The sequence below is a fragment of the Echinops telfairi genome, unplaced genomic scaffold (genome assembly GCF_000313985.2).
Source record: "Echinops telfairi isolate 266 unplaced genomic scaffold, ASM31398v2 ScPeMD7_7465;HRSCAF=8503, whole genome shotgun sequence".
NCBI classification, from domain to species: domain Eukaryota; kingdom Metazoa; phylum Chordata; class Mammalia; order Afrosoricida; family Tenrecidae; genus Echinops; species Echinops telfairi.
In genome coordinates, this window is record NW_022111365.1 from 5253241 (window position 1) to 5270369 (window position 17129).

The following is a 17129-nucleotide window of genomic DNA, read 5'->3' on the forward strand; positions in this document are numbered from 1 at the left end:
ATAAACCTTTTCCTCAAAATTTAAGCTCTAACTCACATATTATCAAACACCAAAGGACACACTTGAGCGAGAAATCTCTGTGTAAAAAGAATGTTGGCAAGGCTTTACCTGCAAACCAGTTCTCATCACTCACCAGAAGATACACCCGGGAGAAATCACTTGTGTTTATGGAATGCAGGTGAGACTTTATCCAAAAATCACATCTCCCCATACATCAGAGGACACACTCAGATGAGAACCCTCACGAAAGCAGAGAATGTGGGCGAGGCTAGAGTTGCACTTCAGATGATGCACTTGGAGAAGCCACATGTATGTTAGTCGTGTGGGCATGGTTTCATGAAAAGTCACATCTCCTCACACACCAGAGTACATACTCAGGAGACACGCAGCATGTGTGTAAGTGTGGGTGACATGGCTGTGGTCAAAAGTCACAGCTCATCAAACACTCAAGGATACGCTCAGGTGGGAAACCTCACATGGGCAAGGATTGTGGGTGATGAGTTAGCTCTGAGTCAACTGCCATCACACATCAGAGAGTAGAGTAGGGAGACTATGGAGCCCCAGGTATAAGGAGTGCAGGTGAGGCTCATTGGCGAAATCAAATCTTAGACACCAGAGGACATAGGAGATGCCACATTTGGTATTAAGAGTGTGGGCAAGGCTTTACTCACCAATCAAATTTTCTTTCCCAACAGAAGGCACACTTAGGAGAAGTCGCATGTGTGAAAAATGTGTGTGGGGAAGCTTTAGCTATAAGCAAAGACTCATTAAACATCCGAATCTTGCTCCAAAGGAGCCCCGTGTTTGCAGTGAATGTATCGGGGGTTTAGCTGTAATTTGCTCCTCATAAACCAGAGGGAATGGGTGCCAGGGGAATAGACAAGAATTAGGGGCAAATGCGTACTTCATTGTACCTCAGAGGATAGGTTTTTGTGGACAGGGAGAATGTCCATTGTTTTTAAGGTAGGCTATACTTCTTCTTGCACCAGAAGACAGGAGAAGAGTTGTGAGACGAGGATGTATGGAGGGAACTTGATTTCTGTGTCCTTTCTTACCTGGCATAGGAAGACAAAATGCTGCCAGCACAAATCAGGCCTTCGTCTACCTGTGAAAGAGAAATCTGGCTGCCTATGTTCTGAATAACAATAAAGGTAGTGAGGAATTACACAAATGTTTGTGTTCTGTAACCAAATGGAGTAAGAAAACTAGAAGCTTTGTCTTCTAAGATTGGTTGATGTTTTTTCTTCATGCACAAGTTCTTTCCACATTTGGTTGTCCCTTTTTTGTAGTAAATTTTTTTCCTTTTCTAAACCACACACACACAAATAAAAAGCTCTAATGCAGATCCCTCCTTCTAGCTGGCGTTTTATTATTTACAATCCTTGGATCACACACGCTGGTGTGCTTCTTCCATGTGCAAGTAGCTGACACCTCACTTAACTGGTTGCTTGTTTTAAGTTGCAAATTATTGGGTGATGAGTTTTACTTCATTTAAATGTAAAGAAATTCTCAGGTTGTCTCATTTTAAAAAGGATTTACTAACAGTTCTATCCATTCTGTTTCCATTGCTTTCTAACTCAAAAGGAATACAGTAAGTATTACTCAAGTTGCCTGTTACACACACACACACACACACACACACACACACACCCTTAAGCAACTTGTTTTTAACTTGTCATAGTTTTCATCATACAAGGATTCAGTGCCTTTCATCTTTTCTATTTGTAGTCCACCTCTCATCCGTCAGTTGTTCTTACTAAAGTGGCTAGAGTTTTGTTGTAATGCTGGGAGCGTCCCTACCAGGATGTCAAATATCAGCAAATCATCCGTGGTGGACAGATTTTAGTAGAGCAGCTAGACTAAGACAGACTAAGAAGAAAAACCTGACAATCTACTTCCAAATATTAGCCAATGAAGCTCGTGAGCATCACAGCTAAATATTGCCCAATGTAGTGCTGGAAGGTGAGCCCCTAGCCGAAGCATCCGATGATGATCATGATGCAGCACCGGGCAATGCTGTGTTCTTTGGGGCAAAGGGTTGCCATGAATCACAGTCCACCTAATGGTTCGTGACAACAACATATATATTCTGGTTTGAGGAGGTTTTGCTTGAGGCTCATCACAATAATGTAATCATGGCTTAATGTTCCAATTCTAGAAACTTGATTCCTCAGCATGCCAAAAGATAGGCAGCCTGTCTGTGAATAAGCTCACATTTACAGAATCCACAGCCGAGTGAAGTAAACCAGATGGCAATTTACCAATTTGCAATGTAATCATCATACAGACCCTCCAAACTGTAACAGAACTAACTCATCCTTACAAGAGCCAATTAGGGAGCCCACTAGAACCACAACATTGCTCCCTCAGAAGAGGAGTTTACTCTGTGAACCATGTAGCTGAATTTAAGCCAGGTTACACTAGGGCCAGACAGTCTACTCTGTCTATTGGAGCACTGCTCTCCTGTCATGGCAATGCTAACTGAAAACTGATAGCTATTAGCCCCCTGTCATGATTTTGCTACATGTTCATGTTAATCATCAATTTTTTGATAGCATCTTTTTAACAGCCTATCCTTTCTGCTTTCATCCTGAGCAGCGTGATCTTCCGTTATTATCAGTATTGGTTTTATTTCTATTTACTGCTTCCAATTTGTATTTTGGACTAGCATTTCTAAAGCCCTGAGGTGTGTTAAGATAAGATATAATAGTAATCGCTAATTCTATGTGCATTGGTTTGGTGAATGTGTTTTACGCAGCTTGGATGAATATAGAAAAATATTTAAATGAGATAACATAATTGTGGAAATTTATTGTAAATTATACATTTAGTCAGAGTTGAAGTACCAACCAATGATTACATATTCATGATTTTAAGCTGTGAGCTTTCAATTTCTCTTTATTTCCTACAGTATACCATTTTGTTTCCCATTATCTTTTTTAACAGATGATAGGAAAATAGTTATAATACTATTAACTCTGGCAAAAGTTTGGTGAAGAGCCTTTAATAAAGTGAGATCTTTAGACCTTTTATTTATTGAAGTTAATAAATTTTTCTTTTCATTTTACAATGAATTTTCAGGCAGGTATAAAAGTAGAGAGAATGACATAATTAGCTACTTTATCCCCAGAAGCATCTGCAGTTAGCAACATTTTGCCAATCTTACTAAGTATTTTTTGTCCCGAACTCCGTGAGTTATTAAGATGAGTGTTTCTGTTTTTAGTGCCAGAGGCCCCCGACCGGCCCACCATCTCCTCGGCATCAGAAACCTCGGTATACGTCACTTGGATTCCTCGGGCAAATGGGGGCTCACCTATCACCGCCTTTAAGGTGGAGTATAAACGGGTACGGAGTAGTGACTGGCTCGTGGCTGCTGAAGATATCCCACCTTCCAAGCTTTCTGTTGAAGTTCGTAGTTTAGAGCGAGGTAATTTTATCCAAGTGTTTGTTTTTCTCATCAGTGCCAATTTTAGATGCATAATTTTCCAAATTCTTATATATTTTAATTATTGAATTAATATGCGCTTATTAAATATGATTTGGAAAATAAAACATAAAAAATAATCTACTGGAATCCATCTACCCAGAAATCATCACCATTGTTTATATTTTGGTGCATTTCTTTCTCGCCTGAATTTTCTTTTCAGTATAAATCAGATAATGCCATAAATATTGTTTTGTTATGCTCATTCCTCTGTATTATATTGTACATGTTTTACAGTATCATTTAAAGTTGTGCCGAAGACTCGGTTTCTAATAGCTGTATAACTTACTACATATTTAACCTCTATTGCCAGGTTTCAGATTGTTTTATACAAATATATATATGTAACAAAAAGTGATATAAATGTATGTCTATATATCACTATTTTATTTTCAGTGAAAGTTTGCACAGAAAACCGGGTTCTCATTGGACAGTTTCGATACAGAATTAGTTCCATTGTTCACAGCACGTCCGCGTTCTCTTTCAATGTGTTGTGATGGTTCTGTTTCCAGCGCTTCGGTTTCTCGTCACCTCCTACCACTACCCCTACCTTGCCTTCTCCTCTGTGTGGAGTGCGGATGGGGTCCTCAGTCTGATGAATCTATCACAACTCAATTTTAATGAAAGTTATGACCTATGTTTTCTTAATTTTCGTGATCATTGCCTTTCATTATCAGGATTTTTATAAAGTTGAGCTTTGAACATCTGTGAGTGACTAGGATAACAATAAATTCCATGCTACAACACTGTGTATAGAACACATTACTAATGATAAGGATGATTTTTAAATCCAGTTATAGCTCGGATATGTCTTTAAGTTGGAGCCTGTCTTAAAGTGTTGACTTTTGAGCTCACGTAGATTTTTTTTTTTTTAATACACTGCTGTCTTCGTGAGTAATAATCCTTTCTTTCCTGTGCCAATCTGTGCCTTCCTTAAAAAGTGATCTTGGGATGTTTGGGGTTCAAGGTTTAAAGAGCATGTCAGCATGATAGACTCAGGGGGTCCTCTAGTCTCAACTGATCTAGTAAATTTGGACTTATTAAGGATTTGAGTTCTCTGTTTTTCCTCCATTCTACCCAGACTCATCTATTGTGGTCCTGATCAGATGGTTGGTAGTGGTAGCCGGGCACCATCATCTGGACTCAGGGTAGATGACGTTGTGCTTTGTATGGACTGTTAACCCTATAGACGACTTTTTTCCGAAAGACTTTTGGTTCCTTCTTTAAGACCTCAGATGCTACTCACTTTACTGTGAGAGAGCATACATTTTAAGGCCTATTGTGTCCATTGACTGAATTGTCCCATGAGGTTAAGGTCCTAGCCTTCAAATTCAGAAAACCAGTCTAGCAAGGGGTTTGGTTGTATCTAAGAAGTACCTATAATTGTGTCCTCTGGGAATATGCATGCGTGCGCACACGTACAGATACTTACAGATACTTCTCTTTGTGCACACATATGTACACACCTGTTCTTACCGGTACACATCTATGAGAGGAAGTAAGAAATTGTTGCTTAAAAAAGTCTTGGAGATCATTATTAAATAAAAACATCAAAATGTGAAGCTAAGCTGTTGTTTCTCAACCTTTTCTAGAGCTGTGCCCTTCTGAAGCACGTGTTTCCCCCTTTCTAATCCCTCCCTGAAGAATCCTGTCCTCTAGGATTTAGACCACATCAAGATGACAGCGTTCTTTGCGTTTGGGGAACAAAATATTCTGAAGGGGCAGGATCAAGGATATATCGGGTAGCTGGAGTAAGGGTTCCCCCAAAGATTCTTGTAAGACCATCCCTGAACCCACCCATGTAGCAGCTGGGACCCGAGGAGCAATATTTTGACTTACCCTCATATGCCTAGACACATGTGTGTGACTGCACAATGTTTTTGTTTGTTTGGGGTTTTTTTTTTAGTTATTTTTGATGTTGCTCTCAAATTATGTATGTCTTTAGCAGAATGGTATCTGCTATCATTCACACATATTAAGTAACTTTGCTTCTGTTGTTTCTTTTTCTTTTCTTTTTTTTAAAAATCATTTTATTGGGGGCTTATAAACTCATCACAATCCATACATACATCAATTGTATAAAGCACATTTGTATAAAACTTCTGTTGTTTCTTCCAACGCAAAAATAACCTAGTTTGGAGGACAGGTAGCACAATTTATACTGTATTTGATGGTATAACTTTAGAGTAATATGATAACAAGAGAAAACATGTGGCTACTCCTTATTCTGTCCCTATCTCTCAACAATAGACATTGTTATTCTTTCAGAGTGTTTTTCCCACTGTACCCTAATACAGCCTTGGAATATTGACCCCAATACCTTGAACAGCCACTACCAGTTGATGGAAGTTGGCCAGTTAGGCAAGTTTAGAATGATTTGTTAGTATAGGTAGAAATTTAAATACTATTATCATATTTTTGTACCTCTCCTTGTCTTCTTATAATGTTTTGAAAGTTATGTATGTTTTTTTTTTAACTCCCCCAAAAGGTTCAACATACAAATTTAGGGTCATTGCCATCAACCATCATGGTGAGAGTTTTCGGAGCTCGGCTTCTCGACCTTACCAAGTAGCTGGGTTCTCCAATCGCTTTTCCAACCGTCCAATAGCTGGGCCTCACATTGCATACACAGAAGCGGTCAGTGATACTGAGATCATGTTGAAGTGGACGGTGAGTAAAACATCTTTCCGATTAGAGTATCTTTGGTTTCGGTCATGTTAAAAATAAATGTAATATCCTCCCAACACAAAACTGCTAACAGCAAGTTTTTGAATGTTTGATTTGGGGGGATTGAAGAACACAACTATATATCTAAAAAAATACATAAATGAGGCAGAGTTAAAAACCAAATGATCTCTGAGGCTGTCATCCTAATGCTGGCATTTTCATAATTTATGCATTTTGAACAAATATTCTTTTATATTTTAGTGGCGTTTGTGGCTTCGTTTTCTTGTTCAGCTCTCCTAATTACCTTTTAAAGTAAACTAAATAAAAATGATTATCAATGGTGTTTTTAAAATAAAAGTAGAAAAACTATCAAAAAGACAAATCTTAATGGATGTGAAAATTACACTTATATTTGTTTTTAACAAGCTTTTGCTTCTTTTGTTATTTTATTTGTTTTCAGTACATTCCATCCAGTAACAATAACACTCCCATTCAAGGATTTTATATCTATTACCGGCCAACAGATAGTGACAATGACAGTGATTACAAGAGGGATGTTGTTGAAGGTAAGTCTCATTGGCAGGCTGGGATCCCAGTAGAGGATGTACAAGAATCATGAAAATTGTCAGCTCGGTTTATGATAGGATAAAAATGAAGTTTAACAATGAAATGACGTGCCATTTCCAATTTAATATAGATAAAATTCTACATGTTAGTTGTGGTAATGGGGAGTTAAAATAATACAGAGTAGCTATGCTCTGTCAGTAGTTCATCTGAAAAAAACCTGTTTTCTATTTCGTTTCAATGGTTCAGTATAAAAATGAATTATGCTCTTTGGCTATGTATAAGAAACAACATGACAACCAACCAGTTGTATTGAAGGCTATGCTTTAAAAAGCCTATACCTTGAGCAAGCTACTCACATGTTGAGAGATACTGAGGAATTGGGATGCAGGGAGAGGTAAAACAGCCAGGTATTGAAACTGTGCCTTTCTACTGCATTTAAGATAAAATGAGGATTTGGCCGTTGGTCTCAAGGCCCCACTGGATTTTCCTGGCCTCAGCCCACACCTTCAGTTGTGTCTCATACACCTTCCCCTCTCCCACGTTGTGCTCCTCACACTGACCTGTCAGGCTCTCTGTGTGCACCAAGACTTAAGGTTAGACCTCTGGTGTCTCATGCTTACACAGTACTCCCTCAAATAAAGCCTCCCTGCCACCTCCACTGTCCTGTCCATCAGACATTTTTGTTATAATTTTTAACTGTACTTTTCCTATTTATTTCGTAGAATTTGTCATAGTTGTGTGTAGGTATAAAATTATTTGCTTATAGTTTGTCTTCCCTAAATTTTAACCTCCTTGTGGGCAAAAGACCTTTTCTCCCACTTCTGTCTCCTCAACACCACAATGGCGAGTTGTTCAGTGTAAATTTGAGTCCTCAAAGAGCAATGGAATGACTGGGGATGTTCAGACCAGGGGAAAAAAAGAAACAGATGTTTAAGGGAAGCACCATGACCCCAAATCTCCAAACTAGGTCCACCAAGTTGATTCCGACTATCATGACCCGAGAGGACAGATTAGAGGTGCCCCTTTGGGTTTCCAACACAGTAAATCTCTATGGGAGTGGAAAGCCTCCTCTTTCTCCTACTGAGAGTTTATCACTGTTAACCATATGTGGTTACCAGCCCAGTACTTAATCTACTACACTGCTAGGAGTCTTCTTCAAATAGTTACAGACCATTATGTGCAAGAGGAAGTAACTCAGTTGGGAGGGAGAAATTAACTCAGTCCAGAGGGGAAAAGTAAAAGGAAATACTGTTATTTAAGAATTTTCTAACATACATAATGAAATAGGTTCCCCAGCAAAGTACTTAGCTCCTTCATCGTGCACATGTTGAATAGAGGCTGGATGCCTATTTCTCAGTAATATCAGAGAAGGGATTCTTGCTTTTGGAGAAGATTTAATGTCCAAGGGCTTTTTCTACTCCAAGATTCTGAGTCTTCAAATTTTCAGTGTCTTAATGGATTATGTCAGGATCCCTAGTGGGATAGAGGTTAGGTGCTGGTCTGCTACGGTAAGGCCAGCAGTTTGAAACCTCCAGCTGCTTCACAGGAGAAAGACGGCTTTCTACTCTCTTAAAGGGTGAACTGTCTCAGAAATTCACGGGGGCAGTTCTGCTTTAGGGTCACTAGGAGTCAGTATCGACACAGCAGCAGTCAATGTGGTTTGGTTTTCTCCTCCTGTAAAGAGTTACCATCTCAGAAACCAGCAGAGGCAGTTTTACCTTGTCCTGTAGGGTGACAATGAGTTGGAATCAACTCAGTGGCAGTGATTTTGTTTGTTTGTTTGTTTGTTTTGTAATTATGTCAGAAAATAGTCCTAGGCCAAGATTACTTTTGTATACTTTTTGACCTCAGAATTTACATAGTTTTTTTATAAGTAAATAAGTACTTTAGATATGCCATGTCACATTTCTTAAAATGTTAGAGCATTCTTTTTAAAGTTCAGCCAATGGAATTACTTTTGCCTAGTGAAATAAAAAATTCAGTTAAGATATGGTACATTGTAGATGCTCAATACATATTTATTGAATGAAGAAATGAATTTCTTTTTTTAAATTTTATCTTATTTTTTTTTTTGTAAAGGCTGTTGATTTTCTTTTTTCGATTTGGAAAAGTAGAAAAGAAATTGGTTTCTAACATCTGCATTAAGCATAAAGTATTGGAAAGATGATAGTGGCAATATTTATCTATGCTCTTAGAAGTGAAGATAGTAGCTACTTTTAGGGAAGAGTAGTGACGGAAAGGGGGCTTTTAGAATACCAATAATGTTCCATTTTTAAACCTAAATATTGGTCCCAGGATGTGGATACTCATTGAATTGCAGTTATGTTCACCTATTATACTTTATTATAAAAACCATATCTTAAAAAAAAGAAATGGAAATATCATAGTGACTATTCTGCGTTTTAGTCATAGGTAGGTTTTTGTTTTAGTTCAGGTGGATTAGAATTCAAGTGTCAATATTTTAAATTTTAAAACATTTTTACAAAAGTTAAGCATTTATTATAAAATAGTTGTGAGCAAAGCATATGCAAGTAAGCTTTATGTCCATACCTGTCTTTTTCCATCTCTGTCTCCTCACCCTGCCTGCTTTTTAGTTCTACACTCAGAAATATTCAGTGGGAAGCCATTTTAAAACTATATTATCTCAGTTAAATTTTTGGACTTTTACAGTATTTGTGACTATTGAGCATGAAATAAGAAATTACTTTAATGAAACCTTTGTCTTCAGTAATAATGTTTGCAAATGTAGTTCTGCTGTATGGTTTTCAGAGAGCTTGTTTATAAATGGAATATCCTGAGCAGTTGAATGTTCAAATAGGCTTCACTGTACTGTGTAATTTGCTGATCCTCTATTTTCAAGTTTATGCATTTGAAACTCTTGTTTTGTGGTAGCTAGAAACTATTGGTTTGTTCTCCAAAACCCCGGAGCATAAGCATTCATTCCTTATGCATTCATTTTTTAATAAAAATTTTTAGTAAAATTTCTTCCTGTGAAATGAAGTTTTAGATCACTTCTGTGTATTGACTGATGCTTTTAAAGTCTTTGAAATAAAATCTGAAATACAATTTAATTTTAAAAGAGAACAATGAAGTTTTTGTATTTTCTGAATTAAGTTCCATATTTTGATGAACTATAGATTTTCTGCATATCAGTGCTTCTGTGATGAATGCTTTGACCTTATAAACTTAGTTTGAGTTCCAAATAAGGAAACCATCGGTCATCATGAGCTTATTTGAGCCTGTGCTTGGCTTTTCCCTGTGGGAAATTCTCACTTCCTAAAGGACCCAGCCATGGCGACAGGGTAGTGGGTTTTTCTTTTGTTGTTACTTTTTATTGTGACTTGTGTAAAACACTGTTTGTAGAGCCACTCCGTTTTCCTCTCCACATTTCATACGTATTTTGTGTCATGTCATTTATTGCCAGTCCCCACATGGGTCATTACTCTTTTCACTTTTCCCTGTGTTGCCTATTTCCATTCCTTGGTTCTTCAGAATGTTGCCCTTGGGCCAATACTGCCTTTTTGGTCTAAGATGACTGATTATGCTAAGTGCAGTGTCCCTTTCCAGTGTTACCAGTCACCTTCCGAAAATTGGGTCATGACGAAAATGGAGTCATGATGGCAATTTCAGTTATAGACCTGAAGGGTAAACAAAGGTCGTATAGCATTGGGAGTTCTACCATCTCTAGCTGACTAGTTAGCCTGGTCTTTTTAATTATTTTGAATTTTGTTCCACGCTTTTCTTCCCTGCTATCCAGTACCTTCTCATATGATCCCTTTCAGAGCAGCTAGCAGTAGTAGTCAGATAGCATCTCCGTATGGCCCCAGGGTTGTTTCCTTTCCATATAAAGTTGGTGATTCGTTTTTCCACCTCTTTACAGAACGATGCTGGACTCTTTTTCAGGGTTGGATTATATCTATAGGTCTCTGGGTAAATTTTATTTTCACAATGTTAATTTTTCTGATCCATGAACATGGTATATAATTCCATTTCAGAAGATCTCTTTTAATGAAAAGTTGTTTATTAAGCAAAGGCTATACTTTCACCATTTTAGCCATTGAAAGACTTATCGGGTGGGGGGTGGGGGAAATGAGCTGATACCAAGGGCTCAAGTAGAAAGAAAATGTTTTGAAAATGATGATGGCAACATATGTACAAATGTGCTTGACACAATGGATGGATGGATGGATGGATAGATTGTGATAAGAGCTGTAAGAGCCCCTAATAAAATGATTTATTTTTTTTAAAACGATTTTTAAAATTATCAAAACATTTGAATATTAATCCAACAAGATTATTTCTGAATCCAACATTTCAAAAACGGGGTTTAAGTTCACCTTGATTAGTGCTGAAGTAGTTTAAATTGGGTGCTGTAGAAGCATATTGAAAGTATCATAGACTGTGCTAAAAGGACAAACAGACCTGTCTTGGAAGGCGTCTAGCCAGAGTGCTCCTTAGCGGTGTGAATGTGAGACTTAGTCTTCCATACTTTGGACAAGTTGGCAGGAGAGACCAGTTCCTGAACGCAGAATGACATCATGTTTGGGAAAATAGAGGGACAGAGAAAGCGAGGAAGGCCCTCAGGAGATGGATTGGCACTGTGACTGCAACAATGGGCTCAAGAATGATTGTGATGAAGGCTGCAGGACAGGGCAGGGTTTTGTTCTGTTCTGCATACGGTCGCTATGGGTCGGTACTGACGTCGTGGCACCTAACAACAATACCATGTAGTGTGTGATCATTATTCTAGTACTCTAGTCTTAGGAATAAGTCCTTTTCAGTTTCAATCAGGTTTTGAGGTAAGCTTTTTTCTGCGTCTTTTGTCCCTTGCTGTGAGTCAAAATCCAGTTGATGGCAATGGGTTTGTTTTGCTTTGGTGCGTTTAGACTACATAGGTTCACAGGCTTCACTTCCTGAGTCTTTCAGTGGCCCGTGACCCTACAAGAACTAGAATATGTCCTTATAAAATAAGAATCTGAATGTGTAAGGAGGTGGCTTGCAGCTTTAAATATCTTTATCTGTGTTGAATTAGAAAGAACCCTGACCATAAATGGTCCTACCAGCCAACTAAATTTGGGGTGTGTGTGTGTGTGTGTGTGTGGTTTTGTTTTGCCCTTTTATAATTAATTCTTAAATCAGTTGGTGGTATAATTGGATTTCTAAGAAACATGGAGATAGTTTGAAGAATTAACATGCAAGTGCTTGAAGAGTTCATTGATCCAGCAGAAAAATCTGTGCATTAAAGTCGGTCACCAGGCCACTAAGTGAAAATGGAGAGTGATACATACTGGAGTGTTCACTGTAGAAGTGTTTCTAGATGAAAGGAGGGCAGGGTACCATTGAGAATGGAATTATTCATTAGAGATGCTTTTGTGGTGTGGAGGCTCTAGCTTAAAAGAGAAGAAAGAAACAAGTAGGAGCAATACCTAAAAATTTCCCTTGTAAGGTACCATTTGCTAATCTGTATGGTATTACCTTCTACTGAGAAGACTTAGATTTGTTGGGTAAAATATGAATCCAGAAGACTTGAGACTTTTTACCTCTGTGCATTAAGCTAACATGTATTTTAGAACGAATCATCATTCTGGTTTTTAAATGAGATTGTATTGCTTCCAGGAAACAAGTATAGCTCCAATTCAGCATCCAACCTCATCTTGAAAATATTTGCCCTATCATGTAGGTTTCTTGAGGTTTCACCTTATGTTTTCTTTTTCTTTTCCAGGTTCAAAGCAGTGGCACATGATTGGCCGCCTGCAGCCAGAAACCTCCTATGATATTAAAATGCAGTGCTTCAATGAAGGCGGAGAGAGCGAGTTTAGTAATGTGATGATCTGTGAAACCAAAGGTAGGAGATGGGGAGGGATTTTGCTTTATTCTTGGCAGTAGGAGAATCCTAAATTCTGGATTATTCTCTCTGACTGGATATATTTATCTAAGGAAATGTATGTCTTGACTACTTTCTAAGTAATACATTCAGACCATCCCAACAGAAAGTGTAATATATGGCCTTAATGTATGTCTACTTTCCAGTGAGGAAGAGTTCATTTATTTAAAGGGCAGCCTCATTTTTCTTGATTGTCAGCTGTTTCGCATAGTTGAAGTGGCTAGAAAATTGAACTCCAATTTAGTATTGCTTGTTGAAGCATTTTTTTAAAATAAAGACTGCTTCTTGTAAGGTGGCATCACAAGAAGCATAGTTTAAGACATAATAATATAGCAAAATTGGTTGACCACTTCACATGTGCCAGGCTCACTTCTAAGCACTTTACATTGACTAACTCATTTAATCATCGTTACAACCTTTGCTAGACTCATTGTTAACATCTCTATTTTCAACAAGCAGAAACTGTGGTTCATGGGGGTTAAAATTTTGCAGCTAATGTTAATTGGACAGACTGGCATATAAACTGGGCAGTGTATTTCAGAAATTGGGTTCTCAACCACTGCCTTGTCAGAGCATGATAGCATCAAGAGCATGCTTTGGGGACAGAGAGAGGAAGGTTCACGTCTCTCATGTTTGACCATTTTTTAATTACTACCAGAATACCAGTGAATTCGATACAAGCATTGCATTTACATGGACAGTTTTCATATCTGGAAACTTGGTGTTCTGTGAGGTTGTTTAAATTACATATGATGGTTCTCTAGTCCCTGGATGGTGCAAATTAATTAAGTGTTCAGCTACTAACCAATAGGTTGGCAGTTTTAATCCCTGCAGCCACCTTGGAAGCAGATCCTGGTGATCTACTTCGTAAAGATCACAGCCATTGAAAACCTTACAGAGAACACTTCTATTCAGACACACGGGATTTTTGCCACAAGTGGAGTCAACTGGATGTCAATCGGCTATTGGTTATGTTTATTCTAAGAGTATAAAGCCATATATTCTAATAATAATCACATGAGCATGAAATACATAATTTTGAGTCTAATTTTGCACAAGATATGTTAGATGTAAAAGTTTTTATACCGTCCATAAGTTGAAAACATTTATTTCAACACACATGTGAGTCTTCTATAAGTATAATCATAGCAACTTATATTACACCAAGTGCATGTTTCTGTATTTTTTATAATTGCTCTAAAACTTGTGGACTAAATCTGTTCAAGATCTGAAACTTTGGCACATCATATTTTCAAACTTTTGAGCCCTCACTGTGACTCATTGATGGTGAGACCATCGCAGTAGCAAGTGTAAACAGAGTGGCTTGCATTCTAGCCAGACCTCCTTCAGGGAGTAAGCTGTTTCATAGGGCCTGTATTCACTCTGAAATCATGTCTTCCTTCGCATTTCAACTAGTGAAACGCGTTCCCGGAGCATCTGAGTACCCTGTCCAAGACTTGAGCACCCCTCCAAATTCCTCAGGAAGTGGAGGCAACGTGGGTCCTGCAACAAGCCCTGCCAGAAGCAGCAATATGTTATACCTGATTGTTGGCTGTGTGCTAGGCGTCATGGTGCTCATTCTTATGGCTTTCATTGCAATGTGTCTGTGGAAAAACCGCCAGCAGAGTACCACACGGAGTAAGTAACTCCTAGCTATTTCCTTCTCTTTCTCAAAGGATGGGTAGAAAAATAGACTCAACGGTGGCTTCTAGAACATTAGTGTGTGTGTCAAAGTGTACAATGTATGTGCTCTCCTTTATCCAGAGCAGATGACTTTAAACCCCTTCTAGCTGTCAGCCAAAGTAAGTGGAGCATCAAATGAAATTTCCCAGTAGAAACAAACAACAAAGCTCCAACTAAGCAGGTCTCTACATAAACAGCGGAGCTCGTGCTGGGTAATTTTGGCTTTGGTGGGCCACCAAAGAGGATGCGTGCTTGAAGCATGATGGAAAGGAAGACTTCTAAGTTACTACCACAGAGCGAGACTCACAACGAAGGCAACACAGCCCTGTTTCTATTCTTGATGAACCAGGACGCTCCATAGTGGCATCCTCTTCCCCACAATGCATCTAGGAATAGGTTATGCTTGATCTGGTAGAAGTGGCAGTATTTTGAAGCACCTCACCTAGAACCCCACCCTCCTTCTCTTTGCTCAATTCTCTCCCCTCACCTTCCTTCCTCTTCCAGCCACCTGCAGTTGTTCTAAAATAGGATGATGAAGTCAAGACTTTAGTCTTTGGTGGGAGGAAGTTTTTTTGTTTCCCCCTATCATCCCAGAATAAGGAGCTGTACCAGAAATTCAGCAACGAAAAGAATTTCCAGCACTGTTCAGCCAGTCCTAACTTTGATCCCTTTCCATTACTTGTTCACAGAGTAGAAAGAATGATTTGCTTTTATTGGCTTGATGCCCTTCAGGATATTGGCAGGGACAGAATGGTGGTGCTGCCAGGCTCAAAGTGCGTGTGATGATTTGATTGGGCTTTCTCTGAGTCTAATACCATTCCTTTTGTGTGTATGCTGAATGATGAAAAGAAAAGTACTTGTCTGGTTGTCTGAGCAAGGCTAATCTGATTAATTTTCTTTTGTGACCTGATTATTTACATATATATATTTTGTTCTAGTGAAATTTCATTCAGTTACTTAATCAGCAGAAATGTGGTGATTCTCCTATTTGCCTAGCAGTGTGTTGGATAACAAAGACCTAATAGCAATAAAATAAATAAAATTTTCAATTCAGTGGTGAAGATAGCAGGTATGCTGACAGTGGATCAACTGTGGAAGAAGTACAGCGATAGAGAAACCGTAGAGAGAAGAGATGCTTCATCTAGCCTTGGAAAGCTCTAGGACCTTTGAAAGATTATCCAAACTGACAGCAGACACGGTACTTTCATAGTGGGTTATGCTTTGGACTGCTAACCACAAAGCAGTGTGAACCTAGCAGATGCAGTCCAGGAGAAAGATGAGGCTTTCTGCTTCTGTAAAGACTGGCAGCATCAAAACCCCAATATAATATGTTGTTAGGAGTTGGAACCCACTGGGTAGCAGTGGCCCGAGAGGGCGGCAGAATGGAAGGGAAAAGGGAAGCGGCATGGTTTTCCCAAATGTATCCAGTAGGTATGATCCTGGAAATTGGGAGTTTGAAGCAGTTGCTTAAACTCTTTTAAAATCTATGGAAACAAAATAATTCGTCTTTTGCCTTTGTTACCCCACAGCCTCTAACTTGGTTAGACAGACCAAGGAACTGTATGAATAGCTGGTGAATGTATAGTAGGATGTTGTCCACTGCTGTTTGAGGGAGCCAGTTTAAGGGAGTCTTTTGGTTGCTGTTTTGAACAACTTTTCTTCACCATTTTGATAGCTTTACTTGCACATTTATTTACTCTCTTTTTAAGTTTTGTCTCCTTGGTTGATTTCTTTTTCCATTTACAATCATAATTAACTCAGAGTTCATAGGTAAAGCCATATCGCAAAGGAAATAGCACCCAGTGGTAACTTTATTCAAGCATAGCTCACAAAGACGCTTTCATTGAGCATTTTTGGGAATATTTTAGTGTATTTCTAGCTTCGTAGAGGTTTCCTTAATAAAATCAACGTCCTATTCAAGAAGATTGCCATTTTCAATGATCTTAACCTTTTGTTTTCTCTTAACAGAATATGACCCACCAGGCTATCTCTACCACGGATCAGATATTAACGGGCAGATGGTGGAATACTCCACCCTGGCTGGCACAAACCGGATCAATGGCAACGTTCACGGGAGCTTCGTAAGGAATGGTAGTCTCGGCAACGGCTGCTCACATTTTCACCACAAAGTCTCCAACAGCGTCAATGGACTTATGAACGGGAGCTTAAATGGAGGCCTTTGCTCTGGGCACACAAACTCTCTGACCAGGACACACGTGGATTTTGAACGTCCTCATCACCTAATGAATGTAAGAGACCTTGCAGTCATACTGGAGAGCCTTGAACCTGTGCCTCCACACACCGAGCTATTGAACAAACAGGGTCAGCACACACAGCTCCTTTCTTTTTAAAAAGAAAGCTCAAGGGCGTTCTGTAATAGAAATGCCAAGGGGTCTCCAAAAAGTTCACGGGAAAATAGAATGAAACGATAATGAATTTTGTCCTTGAACTTCTTGAAGTCCTCTTGTATCAGTAGAAGCCTGTAGGTCCAAAAATGACTTTTGTACAGTTTCTGTCATCAGGTAATAGTTGTGTTTGTCAGTTTGGTTCATTTGGACATTTTATAGTAGTGGCTCATACAGTGTCTGTCCTCTTGTAATTGACCAGGACTTTTCTTTTCTTCTGTTTCTTTTGATGCCGTGTGTTTCATTGTTGCCTATATGATTTTTGCTTTTATGATATTAATCCTTTTAAGACAAATACAAACAAATTTGTCTTGAAAGAGATACCTCCAGAATGCTCCTTAGAGGCTGGATGGTGAGATTTAAAAAAAAAAAAAATTTTATTGGGGGCTCGTACAACTCTTATCACAATCCATACATTCATCCATTGTGTCAAGCACAT

At 38.7% G+C, this 17129-nt stretch overlaps 1 protein-coding gene across 2 annotated transcripts in view; it reads left to right on the forward strand.

The window, feature by feature from the left end:
* CDON (cell adhesion associated, oncogene regulated) overlaps positions 1 to 17129 on the forward strand; it is a 130664-nt gene that overhangs the window by 90022 nt on the left and 23513 nt on the right. For both annotated transcript variants that reach the window (XM_045283656.1, XM_004714164.2), the window contains exons 12-17: positions 3224 to 3427; positions 5973 to 6154; positions 6612 to 6717; positions 12441 to 12563; positions 14019 to 14240; positions 16254 to 16534. In XM_045283656.1, coding sequence (XP_045139591.1) covers positions 3224 to 3427; positions 5973 to 6154; positions 6612 to 6717; positions 12441 to 12563; positions 14019 to 14240; positions 16254 to 16534 — 1118 coding nt within the window. The remainder of the gene's footprint in view (positions 1 to 3223; positions 3428 to 5972; positions 6155 to 6611; positions 6718 to 12440; positions 12564 to 14018; positions 14241 to 16253; positions 16535 to 17129) is intronic.